Source organism: Myotis nattereri (assembly GCF_964212035.1).
Source record: "Myotis nattereri genome assembly, chromosome: 4".
Taxonomy (NCBI): domain Eukaryota; kingdom Metazoa; phylum Chordata; class Mammalia; order Chiroptera; family Vespertilionidae; genus Myotis; species Myotis nattereri.
The window spans coordinates 101,536,211-101,559,070 of record NC_138079.1 but is presented as its reverse complement, the minus strand read 5'-3'; the positions used below and the strand labels follow the sequence as shown (position 1 = coordinate 101,559,070).

At 61.0% G+C, this 22,860-nt stretch overlaps 1 protein-coding gene across 1 annotated transcript in view; it reads right to left on the bottom strand.

Annotated features, from left to right (window-relative positions):
* Window positions 1-22,860, bottom strand: part of PKD1 (polycystin 1, transient receptor potential channel interacting) — a 50,461-nt gene that overhangs the window by 15,841 nt on the left and 11,760 nt on the right. Inside the window, exons 2-24 of the mRNA XM_081090053.1 lie at window positions 19,089-19,160; window positions 18,897-18,968; window positions 16,695-16,864; window positions 15,768-16,439; window positions 15,462-15,645; window positions 14,475-14,695; window positions 14,028-14,143; window positions 13,170-13,296; window positions 12,594-12,835; window positions 11,294-12,049; window positions 10,290-10,421; window positions 9,963-10,138; window positions 9,594-9,727; window positions 5,370-8,986; window positions 4,999-5,148; window positions 3,604-3,747; window positions 3,199-3,478; window positions 2,899-3,112; window positions 2,647-2,818; window positions 2,116-2,268; window positions 1,349-1,493; window positions 547-1,167; window positions 228-384 (exon numbers count right to left, since the gene is read on the bottom strand). Of these exons, the coding sequence (XP_080946179.1) occupies window positions 228-384; window positions 547-1,167; window positions 1,349-1,493; window positions 2,116-2,268; window positions 2,647-2,818; window positions 2,899-3,112; window positions 3,199-3,478; window positions 3,604-3,747; window positions 4,999-5,148; window positions 5,370-8,986; window positions 9,594-9,727; window positions 9,963-10,138; window positions 10,290-10,421; window positions 11,294-12,049; window positions 12,594-12,835; window positions 13,170-13,296; window positions 14,028-14,143; window positions 14,475-14,695; window positions 15,462-15,645; window positions 15,768-16,439; window positions 16,695-16,864; window positions 18,897-18,968; window positions 19,089-19,160 (8,727 nt within the window). The remainder of the gene's footprint in view (window positions 1-227; window positions 385-546; window positions 1,168-1,348; window positions 1,494-2,115; window positions 2,269-2,646; window positions 2,819-2,898; window positions 3,113-3,198; window positions 3,479-3,603; window positions 3,748-4,998; window positions 5,149-5,369; window positions 8,987-9,593; window positions 9,728-9,962; window positions 10,139-10,289; window positions 10,422-11,293; window positions 12,050-12,593; window positions 12,836-13,169; window positions 13,297-14,027; window positions 14,144-14,474; window positions 14,696-15,461; window positions 15,646-15,767; window positions 16,440-16,694; window positions 16,865-18,896; window positions 18,969-19,088; window positions 19,161-22,860) is intronic.

Below are 22,860 nucleotides of genomic sequence, written 5' to 3'. Positions count from 1 at the left end.
ACCCTGCCCAGTCACCGCAGTAATCTCTGCCACAGTCACGCTCACCATTCAAGGCCAGGCCTGGCCACGCCCCCGTCACTCTGCTGCACACCTGCCCCCGCAGGGAGCCCACGCGACCTCGGCACATTCGGTTCTAATCGTGTCCAGCTCCCCCACCCCTGACACCGAGTCCTGGTCCGGTTTGTCAGACCCAGTGGCCCAGCATGGAGGCCACTCCCGGTCCTCACCCAGGGGCGATGAAAAAGGTGTAGGGCCTGTGGTCCTGGCCCACCAGCGCCTCCAGGCTGATCTTCCTGCTGGCCGAGCAGTTGTGCTCGTTGGGCCAGGGCGCTGAATGCAGGTAGACAGCCAGGTAGGGCTCAGGCTCCTCAGACAGGTAGTGCTCTGGGGGCGGCATGTATAGGGTCAGATGACCACCCACCTGGGCGACACCCCTGAGCGCCCCTGAACCCTCCCTCCTGCACGGCTGGAGGAACTCAATGCGGGAAACGGCTCCTGCTCCTCCCTGGCTCCCCCACAGCCCACTGCGCGGCCCATGGCACCCACCGTTCAGCACTGTGTAGGTGAGCTGTAGGTGTAGCCCGGCCTCAGGTTTGCTGTGGTTGGGGGTGACCACAGCACTGACCGAGGCCCGGGGCGGGACGATGGCGGAACCAGCAGGGATGCGGTGGACCCGGGCAGCCTGGTCAGGGCTGTTGGGCACCTTCACGGTGATGGCACGCTCCGAGGCCAGCTGCCCAATGGGGATCTGGGTGCCAGCCTGCGTCTGGAAGGCCATAGATGCCACCTTGGTGGAGACGGTGTAGTTGCTTATGTAGCCAAAGGGGAAGGGGTTGGAGTCAACAAGGAAGATGAGCTGCACCACGTCGCTGAGGTTGGACAGAGCCCCACTGAAGGCGGCAGGGATGGAGAAGTGGCAGCCGGGGCCCGAGGCATTGCCCTGGCACAGCAGGCTCAGTGGGTCTGAGCGCTTGCCCTGTGCCACAATCTCCTCGCCCGCCAGGGTCAGGGGCTCCTCATTGAGCACTCGGGAGCGCATGAGGATGCCCATGAGAGCTGACGACAGGTTATAGGCCCTGGAGGCCACCCTCAGTGCAGGTGGCTCAGCCCCCAGCTCTGAGGGCTGCAGGTCCTGCACGTTTGAGTTGGACAGGTGGATGAGGTCGCCTGTGGATGGAGGAGACGTGGGGAGTGAGGTTGGGAGGAGAGGTGGGAGGGTTGGGGGAGAGGTGATAGGAAGAAATGTGACAAGGGAAGAAGGGTTGGGGGAGAGAAACGAGCAGCGGCAGGGGGGCAGAAAGATGGAGGAATGGAGGAGTCCCATGGGGTCCCCGGCCCCAGCCCACACCTGTGATGTTGAGGATGTTGTCGGCAATGGCGGTGGGTGTCCCAGTGCCCGCGGTGGTCTCGGCCTGCAGGATGCGCATCATGGCCTCCAGCTTGTGCAGGGTCTTCTGCAGGCATGGGCGGCACACAGGCTCCCTGCTGGCCGCCTGTAGGGAACCCAGGCCATGTCCAGCCTCGCTCCAGCCTGGTAGCTCCCTCTTAAGCTCCTGGCCCAGCTTAACTCCATCACATTCACTGTGATTCTGGGGTGACCTCCATGACCACAGCCTGTTTGTTTCCATCGGGTCTCTCCAAACCACCCAAACACAGCTTCCCCCACATGCCTCCCTGTTGAGAGCCTTCCTGGGGCTCCTCTCTACCTACAACAAAACCCAAGGTAATATGGCCCTACTGGCCACCCCAGCCACACAAATAGCCACAAAGGCCACATGGCAGACAGGGAGACTCCCAGAAGGCTCTTTGCTCCTCTGCTAAGGCCTCTGTAGCAACCCTGGCACTTGAGGTACAGTGCCCCCGACCCCATCAAGATGTGGCCCAGCCCAGCAGCTCCCGGTTCCTAGGCGAGGTGGTGGGCAGCCTCTCGGGGCTGGAGAAGCCATGTCAGCCCTCTCCATACCTGGGCTGCTCCTTTTGTCCTGGGCCACCCTGCAGGGTCATCCTGGGGGGCACCTATGGCTCATGCTGGGCTCCCCCAGGAAGGGCACACGGCTGGCCAGACGCTTGGGTAGGGAGGCCTAGTGCTGCCGAAGAGCCCGGGTCCCATCCTACCATGCACTGGGCCAGCACGGCTGCGATCTGCTGGATGTCGTCCACGGTGTTGACCCGCAGGGAGACCAGGGTCTCTGTGATATTCTTGCGTATCTCGGCTTGCAGCTGCCACCTTAAGTCTGGCTCTGCCACCATGGTCAGGGTCTGCTCATACTGTGGGTGGTGGGCACAAGGCAGCTATCAGTGGACAACAGGTAGCCATGTTGGTGGGCACAGTGCAGACCATCTCAGGTGCTGCATACTGCAGGCAGTGACTCAAACCCTGTTTCTTCAAGGGCCCTCCTGAGGTTCTGGGGCGCACGAAGAGGCAAGGCAGGGGGAATCTGACACTGGGGAGGGTCCCAGGAAGGGACCATCAGTGAAAGCGCTCAGCCCTCTGCTGAGAGGAGAAGCCATTTCAAGGAGGTTAGGGACTCTGTCTGTCGGGAGCCAGGGACAAGCCCTTTGCAAGAACTCGAGGCTCCAGTCAGAAGTACTGCTCTGGGCCAGCACCCAACAGCTGAGGGCAAATGCCGCAGCCTCGGAACTGACCTCGTTGAGCACAGTGATAAGGGCCAGTGAGTATTCGATGACATGCTGGGGGTCAGCCTGTCTCAGCAGCCTGGGCAGCATACTCTCCGTGAGGCTGTGCAGCCATGGGGTGAGTTCCAGGGGGCCTCCCAGGGGGTCACCTGGGGGCTCTGGCAGGGTGATGGCCAGAGACCTGCACACAGAGGTCATAGGTGAACAGGCAGCAGCCCCTGCTCCCATCCCCCAGGCCCTGCTCCCAGGGGCCCTGCTCACCTGTTGAGGGCGACCACGGCAGCACCCAGCTGGTCCTGCACCACCACAGCCAGGCCCACCTCAAAGTGCGGTGCGAAACCGGGTGGCAGCACAGCCCCATAGGTGGAGAGACTGCCCTTGTACACACAGAACTCCTCACAGTGGCCCTGGCGGCAGCGCTGAAGCAGCAGGGCGTACACGAGGGGGGCACCCGCATCCTCTGCATCCCGCCAGCCTGCGGGCCACAAGTCACCTCAGCCGCTCCGTGCGGGCCTCCCTGGGCATCACCGTGCCTCCCGCCTCCCTCCCGGCCGCACTCACCCGTGCACTCGAAGTGCACCTTGGTGGTGAGAGCACGCACGGCGTCCAGTGGGAAGAGGTGGCAGGAACCCCCCAGCGGAGGGCGGTTGGGGGAGAGGCGGATGGAAGCGCAGCCCTCCTCCTCGCCGGAGCGGCCCAGCACCGTGAGTGTGAACGTGTAGCCCTCGCCGTCCCGCAGCACACCGCGCCGTACCACCAGCCGCATGCCAGTGCTGCCTGTGGAGGTGGTTGTCTCATCCAGCACCAGCGTCTTGTTGCTGAAGGTGCGAGCAGCCCAGAGCTGTGGGTGTAGATGCGCACTCAGGGGCAGGATGGGGGCTGCTGAGCCCTCGGCGCTTGGACACGTCGCCACCTAAGCACCGACCCTACACCCAGCCCTGCCCAGCCCAGGCCCACCCAGCTCACCCCGCGCTTGGAGCCCTCACTGCAGTTGTCACAGCGGCCCTCCAAGTAAACGTAGGAGCTGCGGCTCACTGCGTACACCCCCTGCGCCTTGCAGGACACGCACTCCAAGGACACTATGGGCACCCGGCCGCTCCGGATCAGCACCTGGAGATGGGGGGGCGGGGGGGTGACAGGAAGACCAGGCCCTGAGATAAGGGCCGCTGCTTCTGAGGCCCAGACCCCAAGTCTGCCCAGGTCAGCAGGGCGGCTGGGCCCAGGAGAAGGGCCTCTTTTTTTAAAAAAAATATATTTTATTGATTTTTTACAGAGAGGAAGGGAGAGAAATAGAGAGCTAGAAACATCGATGAGAGAGAAACATTGATCAGCTGCCTCCTGCACATCTCCTATTGGGGATGTGCCCGCAACCCAGGTACATGCCCTTGACCGGAATCGAACCTGGGACCCTTCAGTCCGCAGGCCGATGCTCTATCCACTGAGCCAAACCGGTTTCGGCAAGAAGGGCCTCTTCCTCTGCACATGCTGTTGTCCCAAATGGGGAAGCTCCCCTCTAGGCCCCAAGTCCAAGTTCCCAAAGGACAGTGAGCTTGGCCCTCACCCAGGGCATTCATCGGGTTTTGTATCTTCCAATTTGGGAGCAGGGATCATCTGAAGGAGCAGAGACCATGTTGGGCTTATTTTCTGCAGCATCTAGTGCCTATCTTGGGCCTGGCAACAGGAGGCACCTGATATGTGCTCACATATGAATGCACACAGGAATGAGGACAGCTGTGTTCTACACAGCCCCTTCTGAGGTTCCTGCTGTCCTGGGGGGTGGGGTCCACCTCTGACAGCCCAGCTGAGCTGGACCCTGCTCGGAGCGCCTACCTTCCCAGACAGTCCCGAGGCAGGCCATCCGGGAGAGGCCTGGCACTGGGGACAGACACCCCAACCCAGGCACCAGCAGGGCCTGGCACACCTGCTCCCATCAGCAGGCCCTGCTCAACAGCAGCTGCAGTGGCTGACAGGGGACCTGACCTCCTGGCCAGTCCAGGGGAGGGGAGCAGAGCACATGCCCATGGAGAGGGAAGACAGGCCTCCCTGTCAGGCTAGGACAGCCACTCTCAGGGAGAATGTGTTTCCTCACTGTTGCCTTTGTGCTGTTGGGACAGTTTATTTTTCACAAATCACAAGAGCTGTATGGCTCCTCTAAGGTTTGGAAGGAAATAATGCTGAAGCAGCTAGAAGTACTAAACACAGAAAACCTTAAAGGGTGTTTGGTGCTATCCGTAGGAGGCAGCCCTGTGTACTCAGCCTTCCTGGCAGCCCTTCCTCGCCACCCCCCCCGCCCCGCCCCCCTGCAATGCAGGCCTCTGGCTCCCCTTTCCTGGGCTAAGGCCAAGGGCAGGTGGCACCCACCGTCTGGTTGGTGGCCTCCTCCTTCCGGCCAGCCTTCCACACGGTCAGATTGAAGGTGTACTCCACGCCGGCTTGCAGACGCTCCCGAGGGATGGTGACTATGCTGTTTCCGCGGGGCCCGAAGTTCAGCACACACCCACCAGTCTCGCTCTGGGGCCAAGAACAGGGGCGATGAGACCCTGGACCCCCCCCCCCGCCCCTCAAAGCAGAGCCTGACCCAGAGGACAGCTGGGGACACCCCTCCCCCTGCTGGGATCAAGCCACCAGGACTCTGCCAGTAGATGAACCCTCTCCCCCTGCTGGGCTCATTACTGCAGACACCCGAGGGGACTGAAGGACGCCCCTTCCTCTGGCCCTGCCGAGAATCGGACCTGCGTTGAGGCCACACAGGCCCAGTGGAAGCTGAGCGGTGTCTGGTCGCCATCCTCCAGGTTGGGGTCATAGGACTTGCTCCCGTCCAGCACAAGGTCCTGCACGTCTGACCACACTCGGTAGGAGCCTCCCTCAACAATGGGCACGAGGCGCTCCGGGGCTACTGTCACGTTGGCCTGGATGCTCTGCGACAGGGGTGTGTCCCCAAACGACACCACAAACACGAAGCAGTAGTGGCCCACAGGCAGCACCAGGCGAGGCACCACCAGCTGGGGCCGGCTCACGTCCACGCCAGGCAGGGGCACACGGGCTGCGCGCCCAGGCCGCTGGCAGCTGGCGGCGCGGTACACCTCCCAGCGGTACTCCGTCTGGTAGCTGACACAGCCGCGCAGGTCAATGTGGGCCTCCAGGTAGTTGCGCTGGGAGCGCCGCATCAGCACCTGAGGGGGCAGGGCCACGTCCACCTTGGGCTCCCTGCAGGCCAGCACGTGGACGGTAACTGTGGCCTGTGCCACAAAGAAGCTCACCAGGTTGGAGGCATTCACCTCCACGTGGTAGTCCCCAGGCTGCAGGTAGGAGTGCTCAGCCCAGGGATCCTCCGTGTCCTCTGCTGGGGCCCCATCCCCGAAGTCCCAGTGGTAGGCCACGCGCCGGGGGCTGGGGCTGGTGGCAGCCTCAAACCGGGCGGAGCGGTTGGTGAAGCAGCGGCCGCTGCGCAGCGCCACGTACTGGATGACATCCTGGACCTCAACCACCAGAGTCTGGTTCATGCCACCCAGCTCATTAAAGGCACGCACGTGGATCTCCAGGAGCCCCGCGGCCACAGGGGTGTAGGTGACCTCACGGCCGGACAGGATGACCAGCGAGTCCCCCTGGACCTTCTGTAAGGAGAAGTACCAGGCATAGGCAACACGAGACCCCCGCTGCACTCGGGCCGTGAAGTTCCTCTCAGTGCCTGTGGCGATGCCTGCTTCGCAGCAGTTGGGCACCTGGAGCCCACCCACGGCCTCCAGCACCAGGATGCGTGCCTGCGCCTGCGCCCGGCTCACGTGGTTCTCGGCCTGGATGCTCACTGTGTAGTCCCCCACCCGGGGGAAGCTGCGGGAAAAGCGAGGCCCTGGGAGCGCCTCGAGGCCAGCCCCCGCGACCTGCAGGTGGAAGCTGACGGCTGAACCAGAGGCCAGCAGGATCTGGAAGTGGACCAGCTGCCCAGGCTCCACCACCTTGCTGCTGGCCCACAGTACCAGGCCCACGACGGGCTCCTCCACCACGAGGCTGTGTGTGGCGATGAGCCAGCTGACGGCGTTGGAGGCATTGAGCTGGACAGAGAAGGTGCCAGCATCAGGGAAGGCCACAGTGACGTGCTGGCCGTGTCTGCTGCCACCTGGAACAGCCCAGCACCAGCTGACATTGGTGCCGGAGGCCACCTGCCCCCAGAAGGGCACAGTGGAGCCAGTCGTCACAAAGCTTCCATCCAGCTCACTGGCCCTGATGCTGAGGCCACTCACAGGCACTTGCACGGCCAACTCAATGGTGGTGTTGGCCACGCCCAGCTGGTTCTTGGCCGTGACTGTGACCAGGTATAGGCCGGGAGTGGGGAAGGTGTGGGTCGTGGATGGCTCTGGGGTCTCCCAGCTCAGTCCTTCCTCCAGGGACCAGGTGTAAATGACATCACTGCCACCAGCCAGTTCGGCGCAGAAGGTGACACTCACGTTGACAGGGGCCGGGTTCGGGGAGGCAGCCACAGACAGCCACCCCACAGGCTCCACAAACTCTACGGTGCGGTTGGTTGAGGCACTGCCCAGCATGTTTGTGGCCCGCAGCTGGACGTGGTAGGTGCCAGCCTCAAGCACAGTGAGTGAGAAGGTTTTGCCGCTGCCAACCAGGGTTGTGCCGCTGTCCCGCTGGGCAGTCCAGCCATAGGAGATGTTGGTACCATCCCTGACCACAGCCTGTAGCTGAAGGGTGCTGTTGGTGGGGAAGCAGCAGCCGCCACCACCACCGGCCACCTGCAGCCCCTCAATGCGTTGCAGGACGTAGACGAAGATGCTATCCTGGGCAGCGCCCACCTCATTCTCAGCTGTGACAATGATGTTGAAGGTGCCCACAGAGCGAAAGGTATAGGAGATAGTGGGGCCCCCAGGAATGGGTGTGCAACGGTCACAGAGCACCCACGAGTAGCGCACATCACTGCCCGCCTCCAGCGAGGTGCTGAAGCTCACGCTACCGTTCAAGGGCACCACTGTGCGGCTGGCATTGATACTGAGCCCCTGTACACGCCGCTGTACGGAAACATTCAGCTGGGCCTCCCCGCGGCTCACCTCGTTCCAGCCGGCCACCCTGACGGTGAAGTGGCCTGTGCTGGTGTAGATGTGAGTGACCGAAGGGCCCTCCAGCCGTGCGCCATCCCCAAGCTCCCACAGGTAGGTGACAGGGCGCCCGTGGCCCACAGTGGAGAACAGGTAAGGCTGCTGCAGCTCCAGCACACGGGACCCATTGACCCTGATGCCCGTGAGCTCCACGGGCTCCTGCACCTCCACGAGCGCTGAGTCGTTGGCAGCTGAGATGTTGTTGGACACAGTGACCGTCACCAGGTAGGAGCCTGCATCCCAATAGGTGAAGGTGGCCTCGGGGACCCCGACGCAGGGTGCATCCTCGGTGCCAAAGTCCCAGGTGTAGCGGTAGTGGAACGGGGGCCAGGCGTGGGCCACCAACTGGGCCTTGTCTCCAAGCCGCACGAACTGCCTCTCAGGCAGCAGAGTGACGTTGCCCACCTCGGGCTCCACGCACACACTGGTGAAGTAATGCGCCTTGTTCACACGGCTTGACAGGATGAGCACCAGGGGAAACGTGCCACTCTGTGTGAAGTTGTGAGTCACAGTCGGGTCCCCCCAGATGGTCGTGTTGGAGGAGCCATCCCCAAAGGTCCAGTCGAAGACATAGTGGGCAGGGTTCCCCGTGACGTGGGCCGTGAGCCGGGCCTGCGGCTGCACTGGTATGCAGGCCACAGGGTCAATCCACAACACCTCCAGGACAAAGACCTGCACGGGCAGGCTCTGGGCGAGGTGGCCAGCGGGGCTAGACACGCCCACGGTCACCGTGTAGTTCCGAGCCTGCAAGTACACATGCTCCACTGCGGCCTCCGGGCCCGTGAGCACCGTGCCATCCCCCATGTCAAAAGTCCACGTGACATTGTCGCCCGACTCCAGGGCGGCGCTGACCACCACTGGCGTGCCCTGCTCCACGGCTGAGCTCAGGCTCACACGCAGGCCATGGAGCTCTTCAAAGACGCGGACGTCGGTGCACGCCCCCGTGCTGCTCACTGTGTTGTTGACCTCTAGGCAGACGTGGTACGTACCCCTCGAGGTGTATGTGTGGTTGACCATTGGCTGGTGATGTGCCACAGCCGGGGAGCCATCCCCAAAGTCCCACGTGTACAGGATGCTCCCAGGAGAAGGCAGTGGGTGTGGGGAGAAGGTGACGGGCAGGCCAGCCACCAGGACAGGGTTGCCCACAGCCACAGCCACGGCAGGCAGAATGGCACGCACACTCACAGGCACCAACTGCGTCAAGTTCTCGAAGGCGGTAGACACGAGCAGGGTCAAGTTGTACTCACCTGGGAGACAGGCCCAGAGTGGGAATGGCGCTGTGGCCACCACGCCGCCTGCTAGCACAATCCCTCCCTAACCTCATGAGGGCTGCTGTGCGCAGGAACCTCTCAGAAGGGCAGAGTAGGGCCGTGGTCAAAACGGAAAGAACACCCGTGGGTCCCACCCCCGGGGCCTCACGGAGAGGTGTGTGTCAGGCGCCATCAGCACAGAACGACACAGAGCCACAGCAGAGCTGGGATGAGGAACAGACCATCTCCGAGTGAGACTTCACCGGGGTTAACAGAGTGAGGCCAGAGCAAAGCAAGGATCGTGGGAACCCTGCTATTTACTTTGCATTCTCTGTATGAGGGTTCTGGAATTTTAAAAGTAACTAAACAGTAGCCCTCCACCCCTTCTCTCCAAAAAAAGGCTCAGAGAAAGACACAGGAGGGTCTAGTTTCCTATCAGCAAATTCAGTTCACAGGAATCAGTGACCTAGCCCACCCCTCACCCCCAGCCACCCCTCTGTCACCCTAGTAAGGCCCTGGGCCATCACCCCAAGCTACTTGAAGGGGGCTGCCCCTAGGAGGGCTTGCCCAGTGGGGGCCAGCAGGGCTGTGGGCCCGCCCTCACCTGGGATGGTGTAGGTGTGAGTGGTGTTGTGCTCCACTAGCACCTGGGCCACCATGGGGTCTGGGACCTGGAAGGACTCGTCGTATGGAGGCTTGAACTGGCCGATCACCTGCTCCCCATCCCCGAAGGTCCACCTGCCAGGGCAGCAGGCAGGCAGTGAACATCTGGGAGGATGAGTGGGACAGGCTGGCCGCTCTCATAGGGGGCACCCTTGCCTGGCTATAGTCATTATTCTTGTACCTTCGTTCAGGGTACCACCCAGCCCTGCTGCAGCTCCCACCCCCTCCTAGATCCTATGTACCCATCACCTCCCGACAGATGAGGAAGGGACCTGGCACCCCTGCTACCTGCTGGGCCCAGTGCACTCACAGAAAGGCCACCTCCACAGCCGAGTCCACTAGCACATCAGCCGCCAGCTCCAGCGTGGCATTGGGGGGCATCACAGGTGGCACTGCAGACACCCGCAGGCCCCGCATCTTATGCATCCGCTCCACGGTGACGTTGTAGTTCACAGTGACATTGCTCACATGGTTGGTGGCTGTCAGCTGTGGAGACAGGTGGCGGTGTTCAGGTAGCCAGCAGGCACTCACCCCAGCTACCACCGGGTGGGCAGGAGCAACGCGGAACAGAAACAGAAGGCAAGGGTGAGCACTAGTCATCCGCCCGCCCGCAGCCTTTCCTGCACCCTTCACCCACCGAGAGCTTGAAAACCGCGGCGCTCTGGTAGATGACGTTGAAGACCACATTGTAAAAAGTCAACGACTGCTTGTCATCGATGGTCCAGCGGAAGGCCATGTCTGAGCCGGCCTCCACCACGGGGCTGTACCTCTGAGGAAAGGGCACAGCGTCAGCCCACGGTGACCCTGCCCCAGCACAGGGTCTCTGGAGGACCAACACTGCCCTCAGCCTACGTCTACCGTCCTGGACACACCTCCCTGTGGGGCTCCCTGGGACAGGACTTGAAGACACTGTGGAGGAGAGTGAAGGCAAGAAGGGGTAGGAGGAGGGCCTCAGGGCTCACCCTCGACTAAGGAGCCACATGGGGCTGAGCTGGGGTTTAGTCACACCTTGACCTCTTTACCTCAGTTCGCCACCTGTCATCTCTGAATGGGCACACCCCTTCCAGGGCTCCTGCTCAAGCCCCTGAGTTGAACAGCACAGTGCCATTTGGGAAGGCACATGAGTCTCAATGCGTCTCATGCTAGATATTTACCTGCATCACCTGATAGAACAGGTGTGAACAGGTGTGACTGGGCAAGCTGCGGGACACACTGTACAGTGGCAGGACTGTCAGAAACAGCCCTTCCAAAGTCCCTGGGCAAAGGTGCAGAGCTGGTGGCTGCCTTGTTCAGGTGGGCACCCCAGGCCCAGGGACAGTCCCTTCCCCGAAGGCCTTCATGTGGCCAGGTGGCATCAGACCCCTTCTCAAAAAGTGCTCAGGGCCTGAAAACACACCCAGGGTTAATGAGGTCAGAAGTATGCGAAGAGTTTTACAATTTGTTTCTTGAAATGTGAGAGTGGAAAAAACGTTTTTAGAGCCACTGCTCCAGCAGTGACTTTTCAGTAATTTAGGAATAAATGGCCACCTAACAGGACCTGCCCATTAACCAACCAAGCTCTTTCATCACCGGGGAGAGGCCACTCTTTGCATGGACACCTTATCTCAGGAGAGGTCGTACAGACCTGCTGGCCACACTCACCACCAGGACGCCCTGCAGCACGCGGGCCTCGGGGCTGGGCATGGCTCGGAGGCCGCAGATGGGCTCCTCCACCTTCACCCACAGGCTGAGGTTGGCCCGGCTGGCGCTGTTCTCCACCACAACCTCCACTGCATGCTCGCCCTCATGGAGCCTCGGCAGTGCCAACACTGAGAACAGGGTGTTGTTGGACTCATGGGCGCAGCTTGGCACCAGGGCAGCCACTGAATCCGGGCAGGTGGCCTCGAAGGGTGCACTGATGTTGCCTCCGGGCCAGCGCACCGTGGCTGTGGCGTTGGCACCGGAGTCTACCTGGAGCACCAAGGCTGAGCCATTGGTGGACATGTAGAGGAGGCCATCGTGGGGGGTGGGGTGGACGACCCGAAGCCCGGCCACTGAGGAGAGCACATCGAAGCTGCAGGATAGGTTCCACCTGGACACGCTGTTGCCCACTGAGGCCTGGACCTCATAGCGTCCTGGCCGCCTCAGCCCTGGATTGGGCCTGAGGCCCAGCAGGGGGGTGAGCCGTTCCGTGGCAGTGAGCAGCTGCAGGGCACAGGCCTGGCCAGCCCGGCTGGCCTCTAGCTGGGGAGGCAGGCAGCCCAGCCAGCCCGAGGCATTAGTAGAGAAGTATGGGGCCTCGGGGCCAGGATGGCTGAGTGCTGGGGTACAGCGCAGGAGGGCGCCTGGGCCGGCATCATGCTGGAAGCCTATGAGGTCACCAGGGAGCAGGGGGCCATCCTGGCCACGGAAGGCGACCTACGGGAGAGGGAGGTGGGTCTGTGTCAGGGCCTCACAGCGGGCCACCTCTGGTCAGGGGCCTGCAGAGAACACTGGGCCAGGGCTCCAACAGGCAGGTAGGACCCTAGCGGGTACCCCGGAGTCACTCCTCCACATGATCTCAACACTTACCACTCACTCACTCACTCTACCAGGCTTCAGAGGGGCCCCAGGCACTCATGGTGGGGACAGAAGGGACAGCCTCAGACAAACAGAACATGCACTAGGCAAGACTGAGAGAATGCGGGCAGATGGGGCTTCCCGGACAGGGGAGGGACCTCTGAGGGACACTGCAGCCAAGACTTGAAGAGGAGGAAGGAAAAGGCCAAGCCAGGAGGTTTAGAGTCCTCCTCAGAGGCACAGAAAGCGTAACGGTCCTGGGGTGGGAGCTTCTTGTGCTGGGAGATGAACAAGGGCTCTGACAAGGCCGGGGGTGGGCAGGGGGCCCGCGGACGATGTGGGAGAATCTGCATATTGTCTGTTTAATGGGGAGGCAGATGGCACCCAGGCCAGTGACACACACCGAGTACTGGGCAGGGGGCCCCGCAGGTACAGAGAAGAGGAACTCCCTCCACAGTGTGTAGGAGGCCCCTGGGAGCCCCGGCCCCGCCGTGGACCCGTTGGCCTGAGGGTAGCAGGGGGTGTCCAGCGGCAGGCAGATGTTGGATCTGGGGCACCAGACGCCTTCTGGTGTACAGTCAGGAGCCAGCTCAGTCCTGTTCTCCAGGGACCTCCTCTCAGGCTCGCTGCTGTTCGCTGGGACCCCTGTGAGGAGAGGAAGGGTGTCAGGTCCTGATTTACGGGGAGTTCCAGTCAGGATGTCCACTACTACCTGGGGCCCTGCCATGAAGTACTCCCGGCCTCTACCATCATTCTCCTCCCCTTCCCAACACCGGGCCAGCTGACAGCCAGGAGAACCCCCACCCAGGCAAACCCTATCCGATCTGTCCTTGGGACCCCGGCACGAGTGGTCTCTGTGGACACCATTCTGTCCACCTTGAGGCTAGAGACCAGTCCAATGGTCAAGAGACCAGCAGGCACGACAACGCACAGAGGCTACCCAAGCCCCCCAACTCCCACCACCAGGACAGGGTCCCACCTGCTCCTCCCATGGGCCGGTACACCTGTAGCCTCATCTGGGCAGGCCGGCCGAGCTCTTGGGTTCCAAACTCGGCAGCGGTGAGGAAGGCTTCACGGCTCAGGCCCAGGCCAGGGAACACCATCACCTGGTGAGACGGAAAGGAATAAGGACGGGGAGGGAGGGGGAGGGTGGGGAGCAGGTGCAGGTAGGAGGGGGGTTTGGTATGCTCGCTCCACAAACCCTGGCATGTAGCCCCCACCAGCCGAGAGGGGAAGGAGCCACAACAGGGGCTTTATGAGGCTCCCCACGCGCTTTGCTAGGCAGGGAAAGTCATGTCAAAGCATCTGTGAGCAGCAGGACCCCCACCGTGGGTTTTTTTTAATCCACAGACACAGAGAGAAAAGGCACAGGAACTCAGAACTCCCCTGGACACCAGGCCAGGGGCTTCTCCTCCCTGTGCAACAGCGGTTTTTCTAAACCAGCGTCGCCAACCGGTGGTCCACGGACCACTGGTGGTCCGCGAGGTCCGAAAGTTTGGCGACGGCTATTCTAAACCATCTCTTCTGGGCACACAGGAAATTAAAAAGGGCCCTTAAAAAAGCAGCTGTTGCCCAGCCAGCATGGCTCAGTGGTTGAGCATCGACCTCTGAACCAGATCACGGATCGATGCCTGGTTAGGGCACATGCCTGGGTTGCAGGCTCAATCTCCAGTAGAGGGCGTGCAGGAGGCAGCCAGCCAATGATTCTCATCATTGATGTTTCTATCTCTTTCTCCCTCTCCCTTCCTCTCTGAAATAAAAAAAAAAGCAGCTGTTTTCTAAAGAGGCACACAGTAAGAGTGATCTGTGTCCGGGGGCAGGGTCTTGGCTGGCCTACCTCGACGGGCTCCTGGGGGGGAGAGAGGGCCTCTTGCTGTGCCAGGGGGCTCAGTGGTCCCTGCAGGTCTCCGCTGGGCGCCCCCAGGAGGAAGTTCTCCGCATCCCACACGGGGCCTGGGGTGGCAAGTGTGCAATGAGGTACTGGTCCCAGGCCAAAGAGGAGAGTGAAAGGGGCCAGGGCAGGACTGAGCCACCTGGCAGCAGCCCCCCAACCCTCCAGCTTCCTCTATCTTTGTCTGTTTCCGTCCGGTGCCCAGGACGACAGGAGGTGCTCAGCAAACACCTAATGAACACTGACCGGCTAAGAAAGGAGCCGGGTGGGGGGGGGGGGGGCACTGTCTTAGCCAAGGGTAGGAGGAGCTCTGGGGCCAGGAGACTGTGCTTGGAGAGTAGCTGTCTTGGTCCAGGGCAGAAGGCACCCCCCAGCCCAGCAGCCCCAGCGCACCTCCAGGCCGCAGCTCACAGACGTAGCTGTGTGGTGCCGAGCACAGGTCCGTGTTGCACTGCCCAGCTGGCCCAAGCCGCACACAGCGCTCTGCAGTAGCGGGATGTGGCTCCCCAGGCAGCCAGTTCTGGCAGCTCTCTAGGCTGAAGGCCTCACCCTGAGACCGCGGGCCTCCCTCGGCGCCCTCCACAGCCGAGAAGCCGATCCACACGTCCAGGCCCCTGCAGATGATGGGGAGGGCGAGGACTCAGGGGGCTCCCCAAAGACAAGTGCCCCTCCAGTCATCCTCTCTAGGAGCAGGTGGGCCCTGCCCCTACTCTCCAGATGGGAAAAGCGAGGCTCAGAGACATGACCTGGAGAGCAAGGCCCATAGTAATTCCCTCCAGCCACCCTCCCCATGCGGCTAGGGGCCCAGCCAAAGGATCTTGCCTCAATCAGACCAGCACTATGTCCTGTGGGGAGGCCCAGAGTGTGGCATTTGGGGACCATGACACCCACATATCAGTTCCCGAAGGGATATTCTCCATAGTTCTGCCAAGGTAGGAAGACCCTCTGAGGGGCAAGAACTGTAGACACATAGCTAGGAATGGACACAGAAACAGACAGAGAGATAGGGATAGGGACAGACACAGGGACGAGCAGAGGGACAGGGATAGACACAGAGAAAGAAATGAGGAGCTGTAGTCAGAGACAGGCACTGGGCCAAGCATATTAACCAGTGACCTTGGGCATGGGTTTGACCACTGACCCTCAACTAATTCCCCCTCCTCTACACTGAGGATGGAAGGATATGGTTTCACTGTCTAACTGGGCTCTGCCACACAGGGACCAGGAGGTGGGGTCTGGCCCCATCGCCAGCCTGGGCTGGCACTGAGGCCTCTCCAGCCGCTCTCACCTGTCCTCCTGACTGTCTCAGGCTCTGTCCCCACCACAGTGCTCAGCCTCGCCACCCCAACCTCCCAGGCTCTCAAGGCTGGGTTCAGGTACCTGGTGACGCGGGAAACCAGGAAGTGCTGGATGGCGGGACTGTCCACCATGGCCAGGGCAGCCCCAGCCCAGGCCCGGCACTGCTCCTGCGCCTGCAGCCAGGCTGCCTTCTCTGCTACCAGGCGATAACAGTGTCCGTTACCAGGGAAGATCTCGGTGTCAGACGGACATAGCGGATGCACCACTGGGGGCCGGCAGGGAGAGAGATGGGGCATTAATGTGTGCCCACCTGGGCCTCTGCCCCACCCACCCCTGACCCTGGGGTGAGAAACAGGAGTGGTGACCCGGGCCCAGGGAAGTACCCACCTTGGACTGGCTCCTCGCCCAGGGCCATGATGCTGTAGGTAGCTTCAAGGCCTGAGCCACCACGATTTCGGATGCTGAGCTCAAGGGTCTCATCACTGTGCACCGAGGCTGGGCACATGAGCTCTAGGGCCGCGGGAGCCGCCTCCACCTGCACCTCTGTCCTCAGTTGGGCTGAGCCAGCCCCCAGGGCCAGCACTGCTGTCACGTGATAGCGCCCAGGCAGCACATAGTGGTGAACGCTGGCAGGACCAGCAATGTCCACCTCAGGGGAGCTGTCACCAAAGTCCCAGTGTGTGGAGCTGACAGGCAGCAAGGCAGTGACATGGAAGGCTGCTGGCTGGCCAGAGGCCAGGGGTCCTTGGGGCCCCACCAGGGCAGCCCCTGGGGAGGCAGGGAAGACATTCTGGAGGACCGTGGGGCCCCCGCAGGCAGGGGCAGGGGGCTGTGGGGAGCTAGAGCAGAAGGACAGGCAGATGGAGGAGGTGTTGGGGGGATGGGCAGTCCCGCACAGGCAGTGGCCCTGCTCTGAGAGGGCCGCGAAGTCCTGGCCGGTGGAGAAGCAGAAGGCACTGCAGGCCTCGGGCACCAGTGGACCCTCATGAGCAACTGAGAAGGCCACCAGCACCGTGGCACCCGAGCTGTTGTTGGGGAGGCAGGCAACGTACTTCTCACCTGAAAGGGGCAGATGGCTGCCTCTCAGGCCCCACTCTAGATCCCAGATCACCCCACCCCACCCCACCCCACTGCTGGTCTTCCCCCACCCTGCCCACACCCTGGTCCAGAGGGCCTTCCTGGCCCAGTTAGTCTGTCTCAGCCCTGTTCCCCGGGTCCCCATCTACTGTGGAGGCTGGGGACCCGAGCACCGGCAGAGGCCCTGCTTGGGAGGGCTGTACCCCAGGAAACGCAGCTGGCCCTGCCCACACTCACCACAGCCACCGTCAGACAAGGGGACTCGAAGGAGGGGCAGGCCAGCCAGGGGGCCAGGCCCCGCACAAGTGGCCGCCTCTGGCTGCACCACATGAACCCGCTGCTCCTCTACCCAGCGCGGCAGCCAAGCTAGGCCACAGTCACACTCCAACGGGTTCCCACTCAGGTTTCTGTGGGAGGAGCAGGGCCAGGCACTCAGTGTGTGGTGGGCAGGTACAGGGACCAGGCCTGGCCTTGAGGAAGAGTCTAGGGCAGGGGTGGGCAAACTTTTTGACTCGAGGGCCACAATGGGTTCTTAAACTGGACCGGAGGGCCGGAACAAAAGCATGGATGGAGTGTTTGTGTGAACTAATATAAATTCAAAGTAAACATCATTACATAAAAGGGTACGGTCTTTTTTTTTTTTTTTAGTTTTATTCATTTCAAACGGCCGGATCCGGCCCGCAGGCCGTAGTTTGCCCACGGCTGGTCTAGGCCGTCCTTATCCCAGGGAGGTCAGCCCCACAACCCCCAACAAGTGAACAAACAGCCTCTCAGAGTCTGGTCTCAAACTAGGAAGCAAGTATGCAGGCTAGGTCAGGAGGGCAGGGTGAGGTTGGGGGGCCATGGGTCAAGCCACTGACACCCATCAAAAACAACACAACTTAGCCCTAGCTGGTTTGGCTCAGTGGATAGTGTTGGCCCTCAGACTGAAGGGTCCCAGGTTCAATTCCGGTCACCGGCATGTACCCGGATTGCAGGCTTGATCATCAGTCCTGGTCCAGGCTCATGCAGGAGGCAAGCAATCGATGTTTCTCCCTCTCTGCCCCCCCAACCTCCCACTTCCACTCTAAAAAAAAAAAAAATCAATGGAAAAATATCCCTGGGTGAAGATTAACAAAAAATAAATAGAAAACAAAAACAATGCAACTTAGCCCAGCCGGGTTGCTCAGTGGGTTGAGCATCGACCTATGAACCAGGAGGTCACAGTTCAATTCCCAGTAAGAGCACATGCTGTGTTGCAAGCTCGATCCCCAGTGGAGGAGCGAGCAGGAGGCAGCCAATCAATGATTCTCTCTCATCACTGATGCTTCTATCTGTCTCTGTCTCTCCCTTCCTCTCTGAAATCAATAAAAATCTACACTAATAAAAGAGAAAAATGGTAATTGGCGTACGGCGATACCTTTTTCATTGGCTAATCAGGGCTATATGCAAATTAACTGCCAACTAAGATTGGTAGTTAACTGCCAACTAAGATTGGCAGTTAACTGCCAACAAGATGGCGGCTAATTTGCATATGTAGGCACAATGCAGGGAGGCGAAAGGGAAAGCAGGAAGAAGCCCCCTGCCACTGACAGTGATCGGAAACCCAGGGGGGAGCTAAGAGCTGGGGGGGCAGGGCAAAGGCGGCCCTCGAGCCGCCTTTGCCCTGCCCCCCCAGCCATGATCGGAGAATCAGGCGCCTTTGCCGCCCTGGCCAGTGATAGCAGGAAGTAGGGGTGGAGCCAGCGATGGGAGCTGGGCACGGTCGAAGCTGGCAGTCCCAGGAGCTAGGGGTCCCTTGCCTGGGCCTAAAGCGAAGCCCACAATTGCGGCGCCCCCCGCTGCCCGGGCCGGACGCCTAGGCCAGAGGCGTTAGGCCTGGGCAGGGGCGGAGCCTGCAACCGCGGGGAGCTGGGGGTCCCCTGCCCAGGCCTGACACCTCTGCCGGAGGCCTCAGGCCTGGTCAAGGGGCCGATCCGGTGACTGGTGATCGGAGGGTGATGAGGGTCAACTCCTCTGGCCGAGGCATCAGGCCTGGGTGGGGGGCGGAGCCGGGGATTGGGGGGATATGATGGTCCCCTTGCCCAGGCCTGAAGCCTGGGTCAGAGGCGTCAGGCTTGGGCGGGGGGTGGGGCAAGCGATCAGAGGGAGATGGGGGTCCCCTGCCCAGGCATGATTCCTGGGCCAGAGGCCTCAGGCCTGGGCGGGGGCCAGAGCCAGTGATCGGGGGGAGATGGGGGTCCCCTGTCCAAGCCTGACACCTCTGGCGGAGGCGTCAGGCCTGGGCAAGGGGCCGATCAGGCGATCGGAGGGTGATGGGGGTCAACGCCTGAGGGCTCCCAGTATGTGAGAGGGGGCAGGCTGGGCTGAGGGACACTCTCCCCCACCCCCCCCCCCACCCAGTGCACGAATTTCGTGCACCGGGCCCCTAGTATATATATATTTTTAAATGCAACTTACATTTCACTTAAATTAAATAAATTAGCAAATGTTCCTTCTTCTAGTGTAGAAATCTTGTTGTTGCTTATGTCCCTGAAAGAAAGGGGGCATTCAGCAGGGTCTGAGGGATGCCCCCATAACCACAATGGTGATAAGCTGCCGCCACCTTCCCACCCTGTGGAATTCCACAGCTGAGCCGAAGGGGACACTCACAACTCTGTCAGCGCTGAGAGATTCGCCAGGATCCCAACATCCAGCGCCCGGAGCAGGTTGTGGGAGACATCTCTGGGAAACAAAGCGGCCACAGGTCAGCACTGGATCCCTGGGCAGGACACAAAGCCACCCCGAGGCCGTCCTGGAAGCTCCCCAGGACCCTACCCCCAAGCTCCCTATCCCTAGGGCCAGAATGAGAATCGGAATGAACTCTCAGCTGGGAAAACCAAGGCAGGAGAGGCCTGGGGCCCCTCAAACTCCATCCATGCCCTGCCCCCTCTCCTGCAGATCCAAGGCCCTGCCCAGTCCCCTTCCCGTTGGCCCAGCAAGGCCATCCCACACCACAGAGGACAGACTTCACCCCCCTCCACACAGGGGCCAGCTGCTGCCACTGGGGAGGCCTCTGAATGCCCCTGAGACACAGTGGGGCACAAAGTCCAGATGAACAAGGGACAGGGCCCTAGAGGATGACCCAGCACCATAGTGATGGTAACAGCCCCAATTAAACCTCAGGGTTAACATGACCTTCATAACATGCCCCACACGGTCAGGATAACACAGATTCAGTGAGAAGCATAATTGGGCAAGAACCATCAAGAAAAGGTGAAACATGGGTTGACCCTATGTTAAACTGTGCTTCCTGCGTAGGAGTGGATGAACTGACAGATGAGAGCAAGGGAATCTCCTGAAACAGACTGTGACCCCACCAGAATCTGCGCAAAGGAAGACAGGACTGACACAACAAGGACATTAGCCAATAATCCCACTTTCCCTCCCAGCCCGGAGGGGGAGATCACAGTCACTTAGACACCCCCAGTCACCTAACCACCCTATCCTCCTCATCCTCTCCCCAGGCTCCCACAGGTCTCTAAATAAATAAGGCCTGGACCTCCTACCCATAAGCCTCTGCCCTCTGATGTCTCAGAACGCCTCTCACCAACCCTATCTTCCCATCAGTGACCACACAGCCATGCAGAGACCGGGGTCCATCGATGCCTCCTCCAGGCCCAGCTCCTAAAACACACAGGCTCCCCCATCCTCCCCCCATCCCTGGCCCTGGCCCCGCCACCACGGGCCCTCCTATCCAAGCTCCCATGGCAGCCTGGGTGGGAGAGTGTCCTGAAGCCCAGCTCCCATCAGTCACCCTCCGGCTCTGCTTTCTCCAGCCTGCTCTGAACACAACAAGAGCGGAGTAAGAACAGGCTGGTGTGAAACAAGGTCCTCCTGGAGCCGAGGCACTGAGGACCAGCCCAGGCCTCTGGGCCTCCACACACACAGGCCCAAGGTCATGGAGGTGAGGGGAAGACAAGGTCCCAGGGCTTGGCTGGCTGGGATGCCTGACATAGTCTACCCGCTCAGCTCACAACCAGGACCACCGCTGGAGCCAGGCTCAGGAAATGACCCCCACCCCAGCCTCTGACCACTGCTCCTCCCTGGAGACCTGCTGGCCACAAGGAGCTTCATGGCAACCGATATTTGAATGCTGGCCACCTACCACGGACAGGGACTGAAGGTTGGGTCTCAGCTAGGCTGCTCCTACTATCCTGGCTCCCAACATAGCCAGGGGGCTACCTAGGGAGTTTGGGGGGACACCACTGGCCTTTGAGTAACCAATGCAGGGGGTTTGGCCCAGTCCCCCTATGGCTTCCACTCAGGGGGCGTGGGGATTTGAACTATGGACGCAGTCAGCTAACACTGGGAGCCTGGTGTGTGTGTGTGTCTGTCTGTCTGTCTGTCTCTCTCTGCCGATGAGCAGACAGCAGGCCAAGGGCAGCCTCAGTCAGAGGGTACGGGCACCAAGTGAGCAAGCACACAGTCCTCCAGTGAGCAAGAGGGGCTGAGAGGAACTCCAGACACAGTCACACGGGCCAGGCAGGTCCTCCCGGCGGTGGAGCCTCTGCAGAACCAGACTGGGGTCCTACAGGGTGGGGGAGGCGTTGGTGGGTCAGAGCTCCTGCTGGGACCAGACAGGGACTTCCGCCAGGAGGGCCCATAGCAGCCCCACCACTGCTCTGACCGAGTGGCCCAACCAGGCAGGATGCCAGGACACCTCACTTGGCAAGGCTCTCCGCCCAGCAAGAAGGTCGAATGGCAGTGCAGGTGCCAGTTCATGCAGTCATGCCACCCAGCACCCTGAGAGCCTGACTGCTTTGGGAACCGGTGTAGCCACACACACTGAGAGGCCCAGACGTCCTTTGCCCTCCCCTGTGACACGAGACTTGATTTAGTTTGAGAGCCCTAAGCCCATCAGCGGTGTGGCTCGGTGCCTCCTCAGCACATAAAGGCACGAGAAACACAGGTGCAAACCGCAGCCCCCACTCCCCAAATGTTCAAACTGAGAACTAAAGAAAGCGCTGGAAGAGGTGCAGAGTAACAAACCCACTCTCAAGAGCAGGCAGGTACCCTAGATTTTCCACACTCGCATTCTGCTCGTGACGTAGGAGGGTGGGCAAGGGTAGTCAGAAGCCACTCCAGCCAAGGAGGTCAGGACCCAGGCCTCCTCCACTCCAGGAAGTGGCACTGTGGCCTCAGGGTCAGATCCCTGCCCTGCTGCTGAGCTCGGTGCCCCACCACTCTCACCGAGACCTGAGATTCTCCATCTGGAAACGGGAGTGTGTGCTTGCACATACAGGTCTGTTTGCCTCAAGGGTTGTGGGACAGGAACCCATGCCCAGAGTGTGGTTCCCAGAACTCCAAGGGAGAACCTTTGTGGGCTAGGGGACATGGAGTTGGGGCCTCGGGCAGGGACACCTCTGCTCTCCCCATCTGAGCCCAGCTTCCCCCTTCCCTCCGACATGGGGGTGGGAGGAGGCTTTTTCCTTTCAGTCTGGCAGCTGCCATCAGGTAAGCCGAGATATATGCTCAAAAGTGGGTCTGGGCCCTACCCGGCTTGGCTCAGTGGATAGAGTGTGGGCCTGCGGACTGAAGGGTCCCGGGTTCAATTCCGGTCAAGGGCACATGCCCTGGTTGCGGGTTGATCCCCAGCAGGGGGCGTGCAGGAGGCAGCCAATCAATGATTCTCTCATCACTGATGTTTCTCTTTCTCTCTCTCCTTCTCCCTCCCCATGTCTAAAATCAATAAAAATATTATTTAAAGTGGGTCTGGGAGACATGGGGGGGCATATGCTTTCTACTAGGGGACACAGTGGGCAGCACTACCCATTTCTGTGCTCAGTGTACACTGGGAAGGGTGGGAGCAGAGAAAACACTGGAGTGGAGGTCACTGGAAGGGTCATGGGGGAGGGTCACTAAAAGGAGAATCGTTGGAAGGGGACAGAGGTAGAGTCCTCACCCAGCCCCACAGCCCCGAGGCCCTGAACAGCCACTTTCCACATCTCCATCTGCTTTTGCCATCACTGTTCTGGGGGAACGCCAAGGCGTCGGGCCAGCCCCATCCCCTCTCCAGCCCCTCAGCTTCCTCTGCACCCCCAGGTGATGTCATCGCAATCTGACACCCTGTCCCACACTCAGTTGCCCACAGTCCTGCAAAAGTGGGGGGAAACGACATGGGAGGGGAAAACGACAGGACACAGCAGGCCCAAGGAGCTGCCTACAGGAGCCCACACAGTGGGCAGTACAGCAGAGGCCAGACCCACGGGAGGAGAGCCAGCAGCCTGGCTGGACAGCACCCTGAGAGATGCTAGGCCAAGCAGGCCCACCCTCTGAGCCAGCTGGACCATCCCAGGTCCCTGCAAACCCCAAGCCAGCAACTTCCAGGGATGCCAAGGTTGGAGAGATTAGGCCAGCTTGGGGAGGGGGGGGGAGGATCTGG